General features: G+C 44.3%; 1 protein-coding gene across 2 annotated transcripts in view; it reads left to right on the forward strand.

Moving 5' to 3' along the window:
• Positions 1–419: 419 nt before the first annotated feature.
• The window catches only part of SH3RF2 (SH3 domain containing ring finger 2), a 119,377-nt gene continuing 101,175 nt past the window's right edge, over positions 420–18,621 (forward strand). The window contains exons 1-2 of one of the 2 annotated variants that reach the window (XM_029942179.1): positions 420–1,247; positions 13,517–14,003. In XM_029942179.1, the coding sequence (XP_029798039.1) occupies positions 13,626–14,003 (378 nt within the window). In that variant the 5' untranslated portion in view covers positions 420–1,247; positions 13,517–13,625. The remainder of the gene's footprint in view (positions 1,248–13,516; positions 14,004–18,621) is intronic. The other variant, XM_029942178.1, reaches the window with a different exon arrangement.

Below are 18,621 nucleotides of genomic sequence, written 5' to 3' on the forward strand. Positions count from 1 at the left end.
CCCCCAGACACTCATATAGTCCAACATGGTCAGAAGTATCTCAAGACCACAGAAACCAAAGTCCAAAATATTATCTAGGTAACCCGTTTATCATTATCTAGACGTATATAGATGAGCCCAGGAGTATCCACCAAATTCAAGATTCTTTTTTTTTTTCCTTTTTTTGTTTTTGGTAATTTTTTTAATGTTTATTTATTTTTGAGAGACAGAGAGAGAGAGAGGAAGCATGTGTGAGCTAGAATGAATGGGGGAGGGGCAGAGAGAGGGGGGCACAGAATCCCAAGCTGGCTCCAGGCTCTGAAATGTCAGCATGGAGTCCAATGAGTGGGCTGGAACTCACCAACTATGAGATCATAATCCCAGCCTACTGAGCCACTCAGGTGCTCCTGCTGCCCCCGCCAGCCCGATTCAACATTCTTGAGATGGGTAACACAACCACAGCTAGGCCAAATTCCTGAACTGGCTCTAGTCTGCAATAATTAGGAAACTCCCTTTGGTTCAGACCGTCTTAACCGAAGGCCAGTGTAAATGTGCCATCAGCATGTGAATTTTTTATTATACAAGCAGAAGATAGACAAGAAGGCCCCAACATGCTAGAGCCCTCCTGTGGGTAAGGGAGCAGGAACCTATAACTCTGAGAGTTGCCGGGAGTCCAAAGACCTGGGTGAGCCAGCCCCCACCCCTGCCCCGCTGTGGGGAAGGCCCCGCATCCTACCTGGCTGGGGTGCTGCCAGGGCAGCTGGAGGGCCAGGTCTGGCGGGACCAACGCGGAAGGTTCCTAGCACCCGCACCTCCTGGGCACCCCGCTAGCAGCAGGACCCCGGGCTGGCGTACTTCGCCTCTTCCAGGCCCAGTCTCAGACCAGATACTCGGAGCCTTCACTCTGATCCCTCAACAGGGAAAAGAAATTTCCGGTCTGCCCTCCCCCGGAGGGGATGGCAGTATTCAGCCCAAACCCCAATGTGGACCCCCCCGACCTGTGAGCCAGTTCTTCAAATTTGTCACCTCAGGAGTTGGGGGACTTTCCTGAGTCAGATACATCACCAGACAACAAGGGCAGTGCAGAGCCTGTGCTACCCAGCAGAACATGCGTGAAGAGTTACTGCATGACATGCCGTTGAGCCTAGCTGTGACCCCTCAGCACCCCCCTCAGTTCTTGTGGAGCCCCAACTTGGGCATCTCTGCTGCCTGCTCAAACTCAGAACCCACTGAAAACCTGCTGAGGAGGCTGTTGGAGGCCGAGGAAGGTGAGTGCCAGGAGGGGCTAAGGTGGGGGCGATGGGCCCCCTACACTTCAGAATCTCCCCCTTTGAGGGGCTGCTGCAGCTGCTCAGAGTGCAAGTTCCAAGTTCCACCTTTTACCGCCTTCTCCCCATACCCTCAGGTCTCCAGGTCAACTGTCTTCTGCCCTAGGGGCTCTTGGGTGGTGGGGTCAGATGTAGGGGATAGTACCTGGCCTGGGCAAGTAAGAACACTGCCAGACCCAGGGTGCCCTTGACAGGGCCATGACCTGCCAGGTGAGGCTTTTGCTGGCCTGCCTGAGGGCAGGGTGGGGAGGAGGGGAGGAGAAGCTAGATCTGTGGAGGGCGGGCCAGCAGCTCTGGGCCCAGAGGCTGGAGCAATGCCAGCCAGATCTGTTAGGCTGTAAACAAGAAGCTCCTTCCTGGTAGTGGTCACAGGCTGATGGTGACATGGCTATGAACCAGTAAGGAAGCATGTGTGACCAGGGCCCTTTCCTAGCAGATCCTATTGTCTTCTTCCAAGGAAGTGGACACTCCCCAAGTTACACCCTCTGTTTCATCTAGGGGAAGTCATGGCCCCAGGACCAGCTGTGGATCAAGAGGCTTGTGAGGCTCAAGGTTGTTCCCACGTGGCTCAGGGCTGTGCTAGACATGGGCCTATTAGGGGGTGCCTCCTTACTGGAGAACACTGTGGACCTCGTATTTCCAGCATCTCCCTTTCCTCCACTGATACAAGGCCTGCCTTGAAGACCTGGTGGAGGGATAAATTTCTAGGTCACGGGTTGGGGTGGGTTTGGGGGGCTCAGCCCTCAGCCTTCATTATATAGATTGTTTGCCTCTCCCCTAGACCAACAAACAAACCAAAACACTCTCCAATATAAAGCAACGTATAGATGCTAGAGTGAAAGATCCTCTGATACTGGCCCAGAACATGATTTGCTAAGAGTAATTTAGAGGTTGCTAGGCAGTGAGCCTGCAAGACAAATCTAGTTTGCAAATGACTACTTAGAATATATTTTTTAAAAAATATTTCTAATGGTTGCCACAAAATAAAAATCGGGAAGTTCATGTAACTGAAATAGTTTCGTGGAGCTTTCAAAGTGACAGAGAAGGAAATAGATGATCACAAAGTAGCATGAACAGGACCATGATTTATAGGTTTTCTGGAAAAATCCAAGATCTGCCAGCCCATTAGCAAAGATTAGCTGAGGCTGAGTGGTGTCAGTTGTTTCACATAGGATATTCTCTCAAGGTTGTCACAGTCCCCACCTGACTCGTTGATAAAACCAGGCTGGTCCCCTTATGCATCTAAGTTTGCAATCATCATTGTCTCTCCTTAGAAAGTCCTTCTGTAATATTATGAACAATATGTGCACTGCCTACAGTCTTCTCTTTCATTATATGCATGTCAGTAGATACAACTCTACCTATTTATTCCTCTGTATGACTGCATTGTGGCACATATACAGTCCCTTCCTGCTGGATACTTGGGTCACCTCCATTTGTCTTCAATTACAGTGTAACACTAAATGCCCTTGTTTGTAATTTTGCATATTTCGTGGGCATTTCTCTTGAATAAACTTCTAAATTGGAAATTACTGAGTAAAAAGGACACACATATAAAATTTCAATGGATTATGCTAAAATGCTGAAGTTGGTTTAAAATCCAAGACTTTTTTTTAGCCCCAAGCAAGGGACAAGGGGTGGTTGAGGCTGACATTCTCGACTGACATGGAGAAATGACCTGGGCACCAACTGAGCCCTCTTCTTCAGCACCCATGCCCCTATCCTCCTACTCTGTCCCTGGCTAATGACTACAAAGATGATACTGAACATGGAGAATGAGACCTCACAGTACAAACATATATTAGAATTCCGGCTGACAAATTAATTCTGTCATAACTTGGACTTGAAAAACAAAATGAGCTAACAGCTCTGGTTATGTTTATGAATACTTCATTTGTTACTAAAAACCAAAGGATATTTTTATCCAAATATATTTCAATAAAATAATAAATCAATATATTTGACCAGGTTTTTTTTGTGTTTTTTTTTTTAGCATTTCTCGTTATTTTATCTAAAAAGGAAGTAGCCCTGGGGCGCCTGGGTGGCTCGGTTGGTTGAGCGTCAGACTTCTACTCGGGTCACAATCTTGCAGTCTCTGAGTTCAAGCCCTGTGTTGGACACGGTGCTGACAGCTCAGAGCCTGGAACCTGCTTCAGATTCTGTGTCTCCCTTTCTTTCTGCCTCTCCCCCATTCACATGCTGTCCCGCTCTCTCTCGCAAAAATAAACATAAAAAATAAATAAATAAATGAAAAGGAAGTACCTCCGATATCCCTTCTGTTTGTCCTTCAGGCTTATTTCCTTTTCCATTTCTAATAGATTAACCTGCCTACGTTTCCAAGGTTTGGGTTCTCCTGAATGGAAGTAAAAATAATAATCTGCAGTCGAATTTGCAATAAAGTATTGAATAAAAGAGCCTCTCTTTTTAATGATAGGCGCAGCTAATGGGATGCCTGGAAGGCCGGCAGTGCAGACTGCCCGGGCACCAGGCCTGACTTCCCGGAGCACTGTCTAGGGCAATGCGGTCCCTGCGATTCTGTTTCCTCATCCATTAAGATGGGAGCAATAATAGGGTTATAGTTCTTCGCACAGACTCTGGCACAAAATAATGTTAATTGTTATTATTGATTCTGGCGTGATAGCCGACCCCACCCGCTCTGAAAGGTCTGCAGGGTGCAGCAATGCCCAAAACCAAATAAGCCTCGAGGTAGCTACTCGGAGCTGACAGCCACGTCATGGCTAAATCGGGAGGAATAACTCCTTCAGGAAAAGAAACCAGGAGTTGGGCTCAGTTTTAAACCATACTTTAGATGCAAAACTATGGATAATAAGAGGCCTGGTGAGAGTATAATAGCTGACCTTTACTGAGCACTGACTCTCTGTCACACTCTTTGAAGCATTTTATGAGCATTTTCTCACTATAAGCTCACAATAATCCTACGGCTGTTATTATCGTCCCCGTTTTACAGATGAGAAAACCAAGTACGGAGTGTTTAATCAACTTGCTCTAGGTCACACTCTTATTTAATAAGATGACACAGACCTCCTGACTCCAGAGCGTTTGCTCTTAACCACTACATTAAGTTAGAAACCACAGGACAAAGAGAGGAATTCAGATACTGTCAACTAGTATCGTTCAAGCAACTCTTATGCACCAGACAGGATTCTAAGTGGTACCAACACGTGCTAGGAGGCGTGTTCCTTACAGCAAGCCTGAGAAGTACAGGTTACTGATAGCACTTTTATGGATGGGGCTTAAGCTGTTGAATACCTGGAGTCACAGAACTGTTCATAATGGAGGTGGGTTTCCGAGGCATTCCCAGGCTTTCTCCCTAGGAATGCACTAAGCATTCCCAACCTCATCACTCAGCAAATATTTATTAAGCACTTCTGAGTGTCAGGCACAAGTGAACAGTACAAGGAGGGCTCCAGCACTAGGAAACAGAGATTATGTGGAAGATAGATACAATTTATAAGGCCAAGTGAGTAAATAACATAATATTACATAATTAATATATAATTAGCACCATTAGAGGGCTCAAGAAATGTCTATAATTGATTTGACAAATGTTTATAGTCGATTATAGGAAAATAATTCTAATTCCTCAAAAGAAGAAGAAGAAGAAGAAGAAGAAGAAGACATTTGCTCCTCATGTATTTCTTATCCTAGAAGACCCACCTATGAAGAGAGACATCTAGGACTAATCATGGCATTTAGGAAATTACTGAGTTTTGCAACTTTCCCACCTGTGATCAAAAGTATAAGACTGTGGTTACCCAATAGCCTAGGCAAACTGTCAGCTTTTGCACAGACTTGCCCTGAGTTTAATAAGAATTAAGGTTGCATCCTGCTCATAATTTTGAATCAAAACAGTTACCGATTTCATCATAAAGGAAACAGTAAAGGAAGAGGAGGAAGACCGATTAGGAGTAAAGTGTTCATAGCCCTTTTCTTTTGTAAGGCACAGTATCTGTTATGGATTAACATCTATATACAGCAGTTTCGGAGCTTTGTAATTTATTTTTCTTTTTAATGCCTGTGTTATCAATGGTAATGCATAGGGTATTAGTGTTACAGGATTTAACTCCTGTTGCAAATGTTTTAGCAAAGCTAAAGTGATTTCAGCTATCTTAATTATCTCTGAAAATTTTATACCAGTAACATATGCTCGTTGTAGGAAAATTAGAAAAACAAGCAAACAAAATGGAAAAAAATTAAGTCAACTAATAAGTCTAGAAGCCAGAAATAACTGCTGCTGGCAGTTTTGCGTATATTCCTCTAGTCTCAATATTATATATCTCTGTATTATTCTTAAATAACTTAGCTTCATACAACTTTTAAATTTCTGTATTTAGTTAATTATGAATGTCCTTTATGTCATTAAATATACTTCTCCACAGGGACACCTGGGTGGCTCAGTCAGTTAAATGTCTGACTTTGGCTCAGGTCATGATCTCACAGTTCATGAGTTCAAGCCCCACATTGGGCTCTCTACTGTCAGTGTAGAACCCACTTCAGACTCTGTCTCCCTCAAAATAAATACATTAACTTTAGAATAAATAAATATACATCTCCACTATCATTTTTGATATAAATATGTATATTTAATAGTATACACAGACACACATGTATGTATACTGTTTACGCACTCCCTTGTTGTTGGACGTTAAGAATGTTTGTAACATATCACTATTACAAGTACTTACATGAGAAACATACTTGGGTATATATCTATACCATTAGTATAAATTTCTAGAAGTATTATTTCAGGGTCAAAGGATAGGGACATATTTACAAGGTTTTGAGTATTTTTAGGGGTTTCCTTTTTTCTTTTTTGTTTAATTTTTTATTTTAAAATAATTATGAATACAAGAAGTTGCAAAAATGGCACAGAGAAGTCCCTTACCTCCTTTAATCAGCTTCTATATAGAAAGTGGTAACATCTTCTATATAATACAGTATAAAAACTAGGAAACTGACATTGGCACAACACAGTAAGTTACTACAGATTTTACTTGAATTTGACCGGCTGAACTATTTTTTAACATTAACAGAATGGTAAGACGCATTCTTACTTTCCTACATTCCCGTCTTGCACAGCTACCTTTAGAATTTCTTTCTAGGAGCACCTGAGTGACTCAGTCAGTTGAGTGTCTGACTTTGGTTCAGGTCATGATCTCATGGTTTGTGGGTGGGAGCCTCCTGACAGCTAGCTCAGAGCCTGGAGCCTGTCTTTGAATTCTGTTTCTCCCTCTCTCTGACTCTCCCCTGTTATGCGCTCTCTCTCTCTCTCTCTCCCTCTCTCTCTCTCTCTCTCTCTCCTCTCTCTTAAAAATAAATAAAACATTAAAAAATTTTTTTTCAACGGAATTTTCTTCTAATCATTTAGAGGAAGAAATCAACTATGTTAATAGATTACTGTCCTCAGGTGCATGGGTGGGTCAGTTGGTTATGCACCTGACTCTTGATTTCAGCTCAGGTCATGATCCCATGGTTCATGGGTTCAAGCCCCATATCAGGCTCTCTGCTGTTAGCACCGAGCCCACTTCAGATCCTCTCTCCTTTCTCTATCCCTCCCTCCTCCCTCATTCTCTCCCTCTCTCAAAAATAAACATTAAAGAATTTTAAAGTAGATTATTGTCTTCTATTAAAAATGAAGAGGAAAAAATGCAAGAAAAAAATCTCTCACTAGATGCACAGGTGGTAAACCACCATTTATAGCACAGAAAATGGGCAAGGCTCTGCCCTTCTTTAGGTTCTTCACAGTCATTGTAATGAGTTTAGAATACACTGGAAGAGAGCAGTATCCCAAAGCCTGGGGTACCCAACAGAAAGGGGTTAACACAAAATCACACAGTAAGAAAGTTAGTAATTCCTCCTTCACTCTTCTAATTATGCCAAAGAGAAAACCTCAGTATGTGTCTATGGCAAACAACATAAAGAATAGGATGCAATGACTCAAGTTAGGGATGCATGGTGTTAGAGCATCTTGGTCCATAAAGAACTGACCAACCATATGTTCTGGCATGTTCTTCTTTGGGTTCAGTTTGGATTAGAGGAGAACCATCTGATTCTTGGTTTTCTTATGGGATCTGCTTACAAAATAAGATAAGAAGAATCCTACATCTGTTAAGCATTTACTATATGCATCATTTCGCTGACTCCTCAGAACAACCCCATGAGAGACCCTATTAGTAACCTCATTTTATACATAAGGAATTCAAGGAACAGAGTCCAGTAGTAATTCAGCGAAGTGTTCCATCTAGCAACTGGCAGAGCTGAGATTCAAACTAGGTCTATTAGACTTTAAAACCATACTCTTGACTGCTGGTTTCTCATTAAACATAAGGGCCTTAAGTCATCTCTACAAAATGTCAGACAGAGTTCTTGCTAGGAGTTTGGGTCACTTTACTGTGGGTCTAGTGAGTGCATATCCATACCCTAAAGTACTCTGCTCACCTACAAAACATCCTCTGATGGAAGAAGAAATTTCACCATCAACTTCATTTGGGGCCTGCATCTTTCAAAGAAGGAAAGAATATCTAGTAGGCATTTAAGCCCTGCCATTCTGCTTTACTCCATTTTCCACTACTGGAAGGCTTCCCATTTTCCTCCAATCATTCCTCTCCTTGAATGCTACCAAAGGCTCCACAGGGGCAAACTCAGCATCAGAGAAACATTAAAATGAAGCTTCATTTAAATATTTTAAACATTTCCACATTTATACTAGATATGGAGGAAAGAGAGCAAAGAAGTACAAAACTTGGCCCCTGCTGAAAAGAGTCCAGTAAGTCAACAGAGTCCTCCTGACCCCTTCTGTTACAATGCTTTAGATTTCCAACCAGCTACTTGAATCCTTCTGGTGGATTTAGGGATGGCTTTACAAATGATAAACTTTAGGGCAAAGAGCCTAAGACCTCCAAACAGTTAGCAGCCACACAAATGAAAATTCTCAAATTATAATTCCAATAAATAAGTACATCTGACAAAAAGTGCATACTTCATTTGTGACCTGATTTTAAATTTGAAAGAAACTATCTTAGCCTGAAATGAAGGGTTGCTTGTTTGAAGGCCACTTATTGGGAGCAAGGGTTAGGGATGGTGGAGTGACACAGAGAATGAGGAAGAGACAATACGGGGGTATATTATCATATTAGCCATTCAATGGATGCGTGGTACTTGTCCCACAGAATATTATGGAGAGCCTTATGAAATCTCAGAACTTCCTACTCCAAAAGATGAAGGGGAAAGTGTTTATCCATAGACTCCCCATTAGTCAAAGGTGTTCCACACTTTTGGATCACACACATGTGGGTGTGGAGCGAGCTCCCAGGGGTATCCCGTACCACAACATCAGAGATGTGGCAGGGCTGGAGACAAGAGATGCATGGCAGGGTCCTGAGGAAAGACACTGCCAGGTAGCATACACCCAAATCTGAAAAATTTCCTAGATTAAGAGATGAGCCTAATAATCTTCCAAGTGGCACCCGAGAAGTGCACAAGATAAAACCATTATCAACAGTTTGTTGTGGGCACTTGGCTGGCTCAGTTGGTAGAGCACATGACTCCTGATCTCAAGGTTGTGAGTTCAAGCCCCACACTGGGCATGGAGCCTACTCAAACAAATTTAAAAAAACACAAAAACCAGTTTGTTGTACATCTGCCCAGACACTTTTGTTTTTAAGAATATGATTCATTCATTAATAAACGACTCAAAAACACTTATGAAGCATCAACCACATGCCAGTCACTGTGTTAGACTTAAGGGATAGAGCAGTGACAAGAAACCCAAGTGCCTCGCATTCTTGGAGCTTGTCTGTTTGGGGAATCAGGCATTAAATCATTACAGCATAATTATCAAATTACGATTGTGATAACTGCTATGAAAGACAATATAGGAAGATAAACTCCCGAGTCATGAGAATCAAGGAAGGCTTCCCCGAGGAAGGAGCATTTAAGCTAAAACTTGCAGAGGAAGGGGTTAAAAAAAAAAAAAAGCAAAGAGTCGGGGAGAGTAACTCAGAAGAGAGGAAGAGGAAGAGTGTAATGGTGTAGAAACTGTACATTACAGAGAAAGAAGAGCACAACAAATACCTCATGGTAGAAACACTTAAACTGTCCTCAGTAAAGAGAGAAAACCAGTAGGACTGTTGTGGGTGAGGGAAGGAAAGATGGGGGTAAGTTGAGGCAGGAGAGGTGGGCAGGAGCCAGATTACACCAGAAAAAGGATTTGGGTATAATCTAAGGTCTACTGAAAGGTTTTGAACAGGGTAACAATATGACCAGATTGGCTTTTTTTTTTCTTACATAAATGGAGATATACTTGTAAATAGAAGCAGCAAGAAACTCATAAACATATCACACAGGAGTTTTGAGAGTGTGGTCTGTAATCATTATGTAACAGTAAATATAAATCGGAGCGTTGATGGACTGGGAGCCGTGGAGGTGGTGGCCCGAGCCTGGAGTCTGGGAAGGCGTGCGTAGTTCACCTTTTTGTTTATTTTGGGGGACTATTTGTTCATCTGATGTGACGCCAAGGTAGTATTTGGGTAAGCCAGGATGAAATCCCCATTTAAAACTTTCCCCTTTCTTCAAAAGCTTCAAAAATTTCTCTCGAGATAACCTCATATGTGGGTGGTGTTGGGGACCACCTACAGGGTTTGATTTGAGCAGTGCTAAAAGACCAGTCCTGCTCAGCGTAAACTTTGTCTGTCCTTCTCTAGTGCCTAACATTCTCCCCTCACATTGCTATTTTGCTGAACCATCAACTGCCAGATATGCTGGCACAGAGCAGCCTACTGGATCTATCCTGCCCTCCTGGAATGGAACTGGGTTTTTGAGTTTTATCAGGGATGGGAGGGCTTGAAGTTACTTGAGACCACTGCCCACGCAGTCCATGGAGAAGCCATCAGACTGCACAGGTTATATCATTTTGGTTTAGGTTGGCTCTGAGATCAGCTGGTGCATACAGTCTGGACATATGTATAAATGTGTGTGGATTTAAACAGTAAAGATTTATCAGTATATGTATGGCATGTATGTAACTTTATAATGTGGGAAGCGATAATAGGAGCACAGACCCTGGGATTGGGCCAACCTGGGTTCAGATCATAAGCTTTGCAATCCTCGGAACGTTACAGTACATATCTTATTGCATGGCTGGGAGGATTTAATAAGCAATCTGTTTCAAGTCTTAGTGCTGGTCTATGGCATACAGCAAGTGCTTCATAAATGTTACTGTTAAGGTTATATGTATGTCTATGCAAGTATGTGTGTGCATGTTCTTGTAGGTGTAGATATGGGCATCTAAGGGAGGTAGAGTGTTTGCGAACGAGAGAGAGAGGGAAGGGGGGGAAATGTTGCCCACCCCCGCAGCAGGAGTTCTGGCACTGGAGCAGATCTTTCTGTGAGGACACCATGGGGCAGCTCACAAAGGAGCGGGCTCAGCTTTCTCAAGTGGGAAAAAGATTAAGGGACAAGAGTCTCAGACTACAGGGGACTTCCTGATGAGCAGAGAATCTATAAAAGTGGAAATTATTGAGGGAGACAGGCAAGAGTATGGGATTTGAGGTCGTTGAAGCTCAAAAAACCCTTTGGAAGAAGAAATGAAAAAGACTTGAAAATGGTCTCTGAAACTGACATGGACTCAAATCAGGTGTCTGTGCTCAGAAGACATGTGACTTTGCTCCATCCTAAAGCGCCCTCCTGTTTTGAGCTCCAGGCATCTTTGCTTTTTCAGAAAATTAACATGGGAGAACTTTGTAAAACATGTAATCCACCACCATCTGTTCCCAGGTCTCTTGGTCCCCCCTTAAGATTTTTGCATGGAGTTGTGGCTAAGTGCTTTCCACATCATACAGAAGTGTCACCCTTAAGTTGAGAGAGGAGATACAGTTTAAAAAAAAAAGGAACACCAGTTTCTAGTCTCAGCTCTACCTAACTTACTGGGCAACTTCAGGGAATCTCTTGATCTCTGTGGGCATAGCTCATCTGCAAAAGAAGTTGATTGGTCAGTTTGGGTCATTATCTTTTGACTTCCTGCCATGTCAGATGAGGTTTAGCTCCCTTCAACCACCTCTCCTCCCGTTAAAGCTGTATCGCCATATGATGTGGTAGTAAAGAGCACAGAACACCTGTCTCTTCCTAGCTGTGACTCCTGGAGTCATTTAACCTCTCTGTGTCTCAGTTTCCTCCTTTGCAAATGAGGGTAAAGAAGAGTATAGTTAAACTACTGGGTGGCTAAAAGGATTGAACGAGTTAATACAGATAAAGGTAGAAGAGTGCTTAGTGCCGATAAGGGCTACTGTGGTGCTCAGTAATATTGTTATTATTATGTACTTAATTGGTAAATACCTCTGTGACTTTGCATGAAATATATTATTGATAAATCAAGAAATAAAAGTCTAAGTATTATTTGGTGCTACGAAAAGATTCCAGTAGGCACAGGCAGGGAGAGAGGTTGGAACCATTGCTTTTCCTTTTTCAAAGCCCTTCTGGGCACTGATGTGTACTACCTGTGATTTCTTTTTTTTAATTTAAAGAGATTGAGCAGAAAGACCACTGAAGCCCATCTCAAATCTACACATTCAAGGAATGACTATGCTTTTTAAGGAGCAGTACTTTTTAGGCGACTGGCTTATTTTGTTATAGCTACCATTAATGTGTTTGACCTTTTCAGCAAATCCTTATAAAGGTTTAAAATAAACATGATCACCTTGGCATGTTTATAACTGAGCCGGCCGTGTTTCAACCTCTTGGATAGGAGAGAAAATGAGAAGAGTGAAAAGATAAACTGTCAATACTCAGCCCCGGGGGCTGGCTTATATTTTGCCCCTTGTAATCTTTTCCCAGAAATCAACTCAGTTGCATGAAGGAAGGATCAGTAGCAGAGAGGGAAGTCAGGGAACAGTGCTGCTAGCGGCCAGGCAGTCAAAGCGTTAACAAGGGCTGAGTAAGGCGATCCCTGAAATGAGTAAGACTAGGAGTTGTTAAAGTTTTCAAAGCGTGGCAGCCGCTCTTGGGGAAAAGGAAGCGAGTTGGAGGGCGCCTGGCCAGACAGAGGATCAGAGGATCGTGCCGAGCAGAAGTCAGTTGGGGTTACAAGCTCAAGGTTAGTGGCCCCCCGCATGGCTCCCCAGAGCTGACATCTTTGGAGAGTTGTCTCAGGGAGACACGGCGCCATCTCTCAATCCCCGTGAGTCGTGTCTGCTTCCCTTACTGGCGGGGCCACCCACCCGCCGGTACTGTGCTTACTGTGCTCACGCAAAATTGGCCACTTGTGAGGGACAGGTGACCTCTTCCCAGGAGACTTATTTCAACTGGAGACTTCTTTCCAGACATCTAAAAGGAAATTGTTTCTGGACTAAGAATGTTTTCAGACCACACACACACACACACACACACACACACACACACCTCTGTATACACTGCTCCGTCTGGATTTTTGCAGGTTGTGACCACAATCCGGAATTCCTATCTGCTTCAGGTGGAACTGAGAACAATTGTCAAAGTAACTAAACAGGCTGTGTGACTTCATCTTGTGGGTGGAATATTGACTCTGAAGCTAGAATAATCAGGGAAGAAAGAAAGAAGGGGGGGAGGAAAAACAGAAAACAGGGAAGGAGGGAGGGAGGGAAGGAGGAAAAAAAAAAAGAAAAAAGCTTCCAAGCATCCTGGCCTGTACTTGAGGCAAACAATTTTTGAAAATGGGTTTCTCGTAGGAATTTTTAGTGTGCATTGTTAGAACAAAGTAATGGGGGCAGGTGCTCTGTGAAGGAAATCATTCTACATCTCTGCATGAGGTTCAGATAAACTTATCTACATGGGCTGCAGATAAGAGATTAACTCAGGGAAAGAGGGAGGAATAGACAGCATCACAGCAACTGTGTCCGGAGGGGGCCTCGGTGTGGAATCTGAAACTGACGGGAGAAATGGACTACTGCAGGCCCGTTTTGTCTCTGCTCTTGCTTGCACACAGAGAGGCAACGAGCAAGTAGTCCGTCACCGCGCTGAGAGCTCCTTCAGATCCTCGAGCAGGCAGGCGTTGAGGTTTATACCTGCTAGCACTGAATCAGAATGAGTCATTTGAAACTTGGGTGCTGGAACAAAGTGCTTGCAAACTGCCTTATGAGACACTGCCTCCATGTAGGTGGAGTACACCTCTCCGAGCAGTCACATTTTTTTCCTCTCTTCCTTTCTCATTCAAACAGGCAAGAATTCGGAAGCTCCAGAGAGACCACCGGATTGACCCCCTCAGCTCAGCTCACCCGACCATGCGGACTTTGCCCCTCCAGATCAGGCGTGGAGTTTTAAAATAAAATGGATGATCTGATGTTACTTGATCTTCTGGAGTGCCCCGTGTGCTTTGAAAAGCTCGATGTCACGGCCAAAGTCCTCCCTTGCCAGCACACCTTCTGCAAACCATGTCTCCAGAGGATTTTCAAGGCCCACAAGGAGCTGAGGTGCCCCGAGTGCAGGACCCTGGTGTTTTGCAGCATCGAGGCACTGCCGGCCAACTTGCTGCTCGTGCGTCTTCTAGACGGCGTGCGCTCGGGGCAGAGCCTGGGAAGAGGGAGCTCCTTCCGCAGGCCTGGCGTGCTGGCCGCGCAGGACAGCAGGAGAAGCAGGACGAAGCCCAGAGGTCTGCAGTCCAGCTCTTTCCGGCTGGTGCCTAATATCAGAATCCACATGGATGGGGTAAGAAAGATCTTATTTGTTCATATCGTGTCCATTTAGAGGTTGGATCTGTGTATACCAGCAGTCAGGGATTATCTTCCTTTGGTTACATTTCAAAGAGGGCTGCCAGTGATTTCCCAGAAGTAAGTTTCTGTGGGCAGTGGCCATTTTACAGAAACTCGGTGGAATCCGGAGCCTATCTAATCCACCCAGGAATTCTTAGAATTGTTAACGTCTCCCAGGATCCCCCTGCCCCTTGTCTAGAAGATAGTAGCACAAAGAAAGCCTTCGTGGTTATTCTTCATCTTTCACTGCTGCTGTTTGAGACCAAACCAGAGGATGGGGAAAAAAAAGAGACAAAACAAATCCAGCTGCTTTTTGCTTTTGCGATCTTGGAGACGTTTGCAAACGTCAGGTTTTGTTTTAGTTTTACCCAACTCCACCTTCCCACCCCGAGCCCTAAAGTGCTATTTAACAGTGCTCATTCATGATCCGTTCGAAGCTATCCAGATACTTGACGCCGGAAGACTGTTGGGGAGCAAAGCGTATGTGTGGGTGGACTGACAGGAAGGCTGGGCTGTGAAGTACAATCCATGTGTGCAGGAGCTCTGCAGATGTCTTACTTTACAAAATGAATCAAACGTACATAAAATGCACCTCGGCGGCTGCCATAAAAACCTAAAGGACCCAGTAGTGGCACGCAGGAGATCATAGGAATGCTTTTGGTGTCTGGATAATCCCAATCACTGTCCAGCCATGGGAATGGATCCAGGGGACTGGATCTGACCTGGCTGTGAACTTTTGTGGGAAGCTGGGTCACGGGCATCTCCGAGAGGAGAACGCAGTCCTGTGAGTCCAAAGGGACGATGTGCACTGTCACCCCAGGAGTCAGCATGTCAAAGTAGACACAGGGAGCTGTGACCTGGGTCGCTGGCATACTTAGAAAGCCACGGCTGCGTTCTGTGAAGATCTTACCTAAAGCTGACTGCTTTAAAGCTGACAGCAGAGTCCCTCAACTCCCGTTGTGAAGAGTAACAGTGGGTGGGAGGGGCTTCTGCCCGGGAGAATAGGTTTATCATGTGCGTTCAGGACATTCTTGTAAACTATTCCTTCTGGCAGCTCACCCCTCTTTCCCTTCACTGCACCTCCAAGCTGCCCACGCAGCAGGGGGAAGTGGAAACATTCAAAACGGAGAGCGGGAAGAAGTGGGCACTGGTGTGAGTTCTTCCCTTCAGGCATCTTACCGCCATTGTGCTTGTATGTATGTGTGACCACATTCCAGAAAAGGGCTTGGCGCCCTCCTTTCAGGCTTCCCTTTAGCCCAGGGTCTAGTCATCAATCAGAATCCACACCCTGGAGAAGGCAGGGTGGGGGCAGGGCAGCGACCTTCTCTCAAGTGCTCTGTTTGTAGCGAGTAGGGCTCTATCTGGGGTCAGCAAATCCCCCTTCGAATTCCTAAGACCCAGCAGCCCGTTTCCTCCCCCACTCAGCAATGTCTGACTTGCCCCCCAGTAGAGTATCATCACTCACTCAGAAAACATTGCCAGACTGGGAGGAGATAAGTCCCTATTGTCTTCATATATTTTTGTTCTTGTTTTCATCTTTTTCGACGTGGCTATTTTGCTAAGAAAAGGGTAGCGGCAAATGTATCCCCAGCTGCCAACTCTTTGAACATAGAAGATTCCCAGGTCCCTCCTAGCATAGGGACTGAGAGCTGGTAATATATAAGAGCCAGCTGGTAAGATACTGCATGTCCCTGGAACTCTTTCCCAAGGACTTGTAACACCAGACGAAGGTGGCAATGACAGGGCTGTGCCCATCATCCAAGCTGCACCGGACCAAGTCCCTGTCATGAGGCTGAAACACAGAAGAAGGCTGTTGAAGGCTACTGCTTTCAGGCAGGCTCTGGGTTGGTAAAGAAGTTTTGCAAGACAGCTGTGCTGGCAGCCTCCCTCAACCGCCCTCATTCCCTTCATTTTACAACCCATCCTTACTTGAAATGGCTCATCTCCACCCTTTTGCGTCTCTCAGCGGGGCTATGAACAATCCCGCTCCTGGATGTAAATATGGCTGTCATTTTGCAACCTGCCTCTGCTTCCACGAATGTAGCTACCTTTCCTTTGCAGGCAAAAGCAGACACACACCCCTCTGCCAAGAGTACTGAGTATAGTCTGGGATGCCACACTGCCCCGAGTCAGAGGAGGCATTTGTATCCTTAGTCTAATCCTTCCCAAGTTACTTGCCCTCCTTGCCTCCTCAGTTTACCCAATTTAGTCAACAGCTAATAATACTTGCTACCCACCTTCCTCCAGGATAGTGTGAAAATTATCTTTGCAACATACTCTTATTGCCTTAGAAAACATATGCAGTGTAAATGCAAAGCATCATCATTAAAATTAATTGAAACCTGCTGTATGACTTTAGACAAGCCACTTAAGTTTGCTGGGTCTCAATTTAAAATTCTATAAAATAGGAAAATGTATTGTAAAAACAGAGCCATTGTGAAGCTTAACTAATGAGTGTTTACATAGCACTTTGAGATCCTCAGATGAAAGGCATTTGGAAGATCATCATCATAGTAAACATTATTATTGACTGTTTATTGTGCCCTGTCGTGCATGAGGAATTCCACAAAACACAGAAGAAGTGATAGCCCTTGCAAGAGAGTGTAATGGGTATTATTATTGAACTTGAGTCTGTGATGAGTCTAGCCCAGGATAATACTAAGTATAAAGTACTCCCCTAAGAGGGCATAAATAACCTGTTGTCACAGGGTACCATTTTGTAAAACACCTATTCCAGAAGACCCGATGTTAACCTGGCCTTCTGAAAGAGTTCATTTAACTTCCTGCCTGTGAGTTTGTTAAGCCCGAAGACTGCTGTGCTCCCCTGGGCTCATCTAATAAACGGGCTCACCTGGATTTTTTTGTTGGCTCTAAGAGGCCGGGTGGTTCCTGTGCCAGCCAGCATGCCAAGGTGGAGCCAACAGTCACACCTCATGGTGCCAGCCCAAGAGAGAAAAAATAGCCCATTGTGCCTATGTACCTGAAACCCTCCCAAGCCTACTGGGGAAGAAGAAAGCTTGAGAAATGGCGGTAGATTTCGACAGCATGCAATTATTTCAAACCAACAGGTGAGATGGAAAGACTCGTGGACGGCCCCTGGCTGGGAAAATCCCGCCATTTCTTGTTCCTTCCCTTCTAGCAGTCAAGCCAAAGGATCTTTACAAGCCTTCCAGAAGAATACAGGCTCCTCAATGGTTGATCTCTCTTCCTCCTCACTGTGGTAATTTTTAGCAACATTTCTGAATTAAGACAGGCAGTAAGGCAGTGAAGCTTGCGAACTTCAGTTTGAAAAATAGGAGAATTCAAAGACAAGGGAATCAAGAGCAGAAATGAACTATTGGGACTTCATCAAGATAAAAACCTTCTGCACAGCAAAGAAAATAATCAATAAAACTAACAGGCAATCAACGGAATGGGAAAAGATCATTGCAAGCAAATGACATATCGGATAAAGGGTTAGTATCCAAAATCTATAAGGAACTCACCAAACTCCACACCTGAAAAACAAATAACCCAGTGAAGAAGTCGGCAGAAGGATGAACAGACACTTCTCCCAAGAGGACATCCAGATGGCCAACAGGCACATGAAACGATGCTCAGTATCACTCATCATCAGGGAAACACAAATCAAAACTACTCTGAGATACCATCTCACACCAGTCAGAGTGGCTAAAATGAACAAATCAGGAGACTATAGATGCTGGCAAGAATGTGGAGAAATGGGCACCTCCTACACTGTTGGTGGGAATGTAAACTGGTACAGCCACTCTGGCAAACAGTGTGGAGGTTCCTCAAAAAAATATCCATAGAACTCCCCTATGACCCAGCAAAAGAACTGCTAGAAATTTACCCAAGGGACACAGGAGTGCTGATGCATAGGGGCACATGTACCCCCAATGTTCACAGCAGCACTGTCAACAATAGCCAAATCATGGAAAGAGCCTAAATGTCCATCACCTGATGAATGGATGAAGAAGATGTGGTTTATATATACAGTGGAACATTACATGGCCATGACAAAGAATGAAGTCTGGTCATTTGTAGCAACATGGATGGAATCGAGGGTGTTATACTAAGTGAAATAAGTCAGGCAGAGAAGGACAGATACTATATGCTTTCAAGTGGAATAGGAGAAACTTAACAGAGGACTATGGGGGAAAGGAAGGGGGGAAAGTAGTTTGGGAAAGGGAGGGAGGCAAACCATGAGAGATGCTTGAATACTGAGATCAAACTGAGGGCTGATGGGGGTAGGGTAGGGGAAGGGGAGTGATGGGCATGGAGGAGGGCACTTGTTGGGATGAGCACTGGGTGTTATATGGAAACCAACTTGACAATAAACTATAAAAGAAAAAAAAAAGAAGGAATAACAGGAGAATTCAAATCCTGCTAGTGCTGCTCAATAGTTGTATACTTTGTGTGAGTCACTTAAACTTGAGGGCCTCCAAGTCCGGATCTGTGAATTGGAGGTAACAGCAGTACCTACTTCAGAGGGCTGTTGCAAGAAATAAATGAAGTGATTCATGCCAATTAGCTCTCAGCACAGGGAATGGCTCATACTAAGTGCTCAGTAAATG

This window comes from Suricata suricatta, chromosome 6 (assembly GCF_006229205.1).
Source record: "Suricata suricatta isolate VVHF042 chromosome 6, meerkat_22Aug2017_6uvM2_HiC, whole genome shotgun sequence".
Lineage (NCBI taxonomy): Eukaryota > Metazoa > Chordata > Mammalia > Carnivora > Herpestidae > Suricata > Suricata suricatta.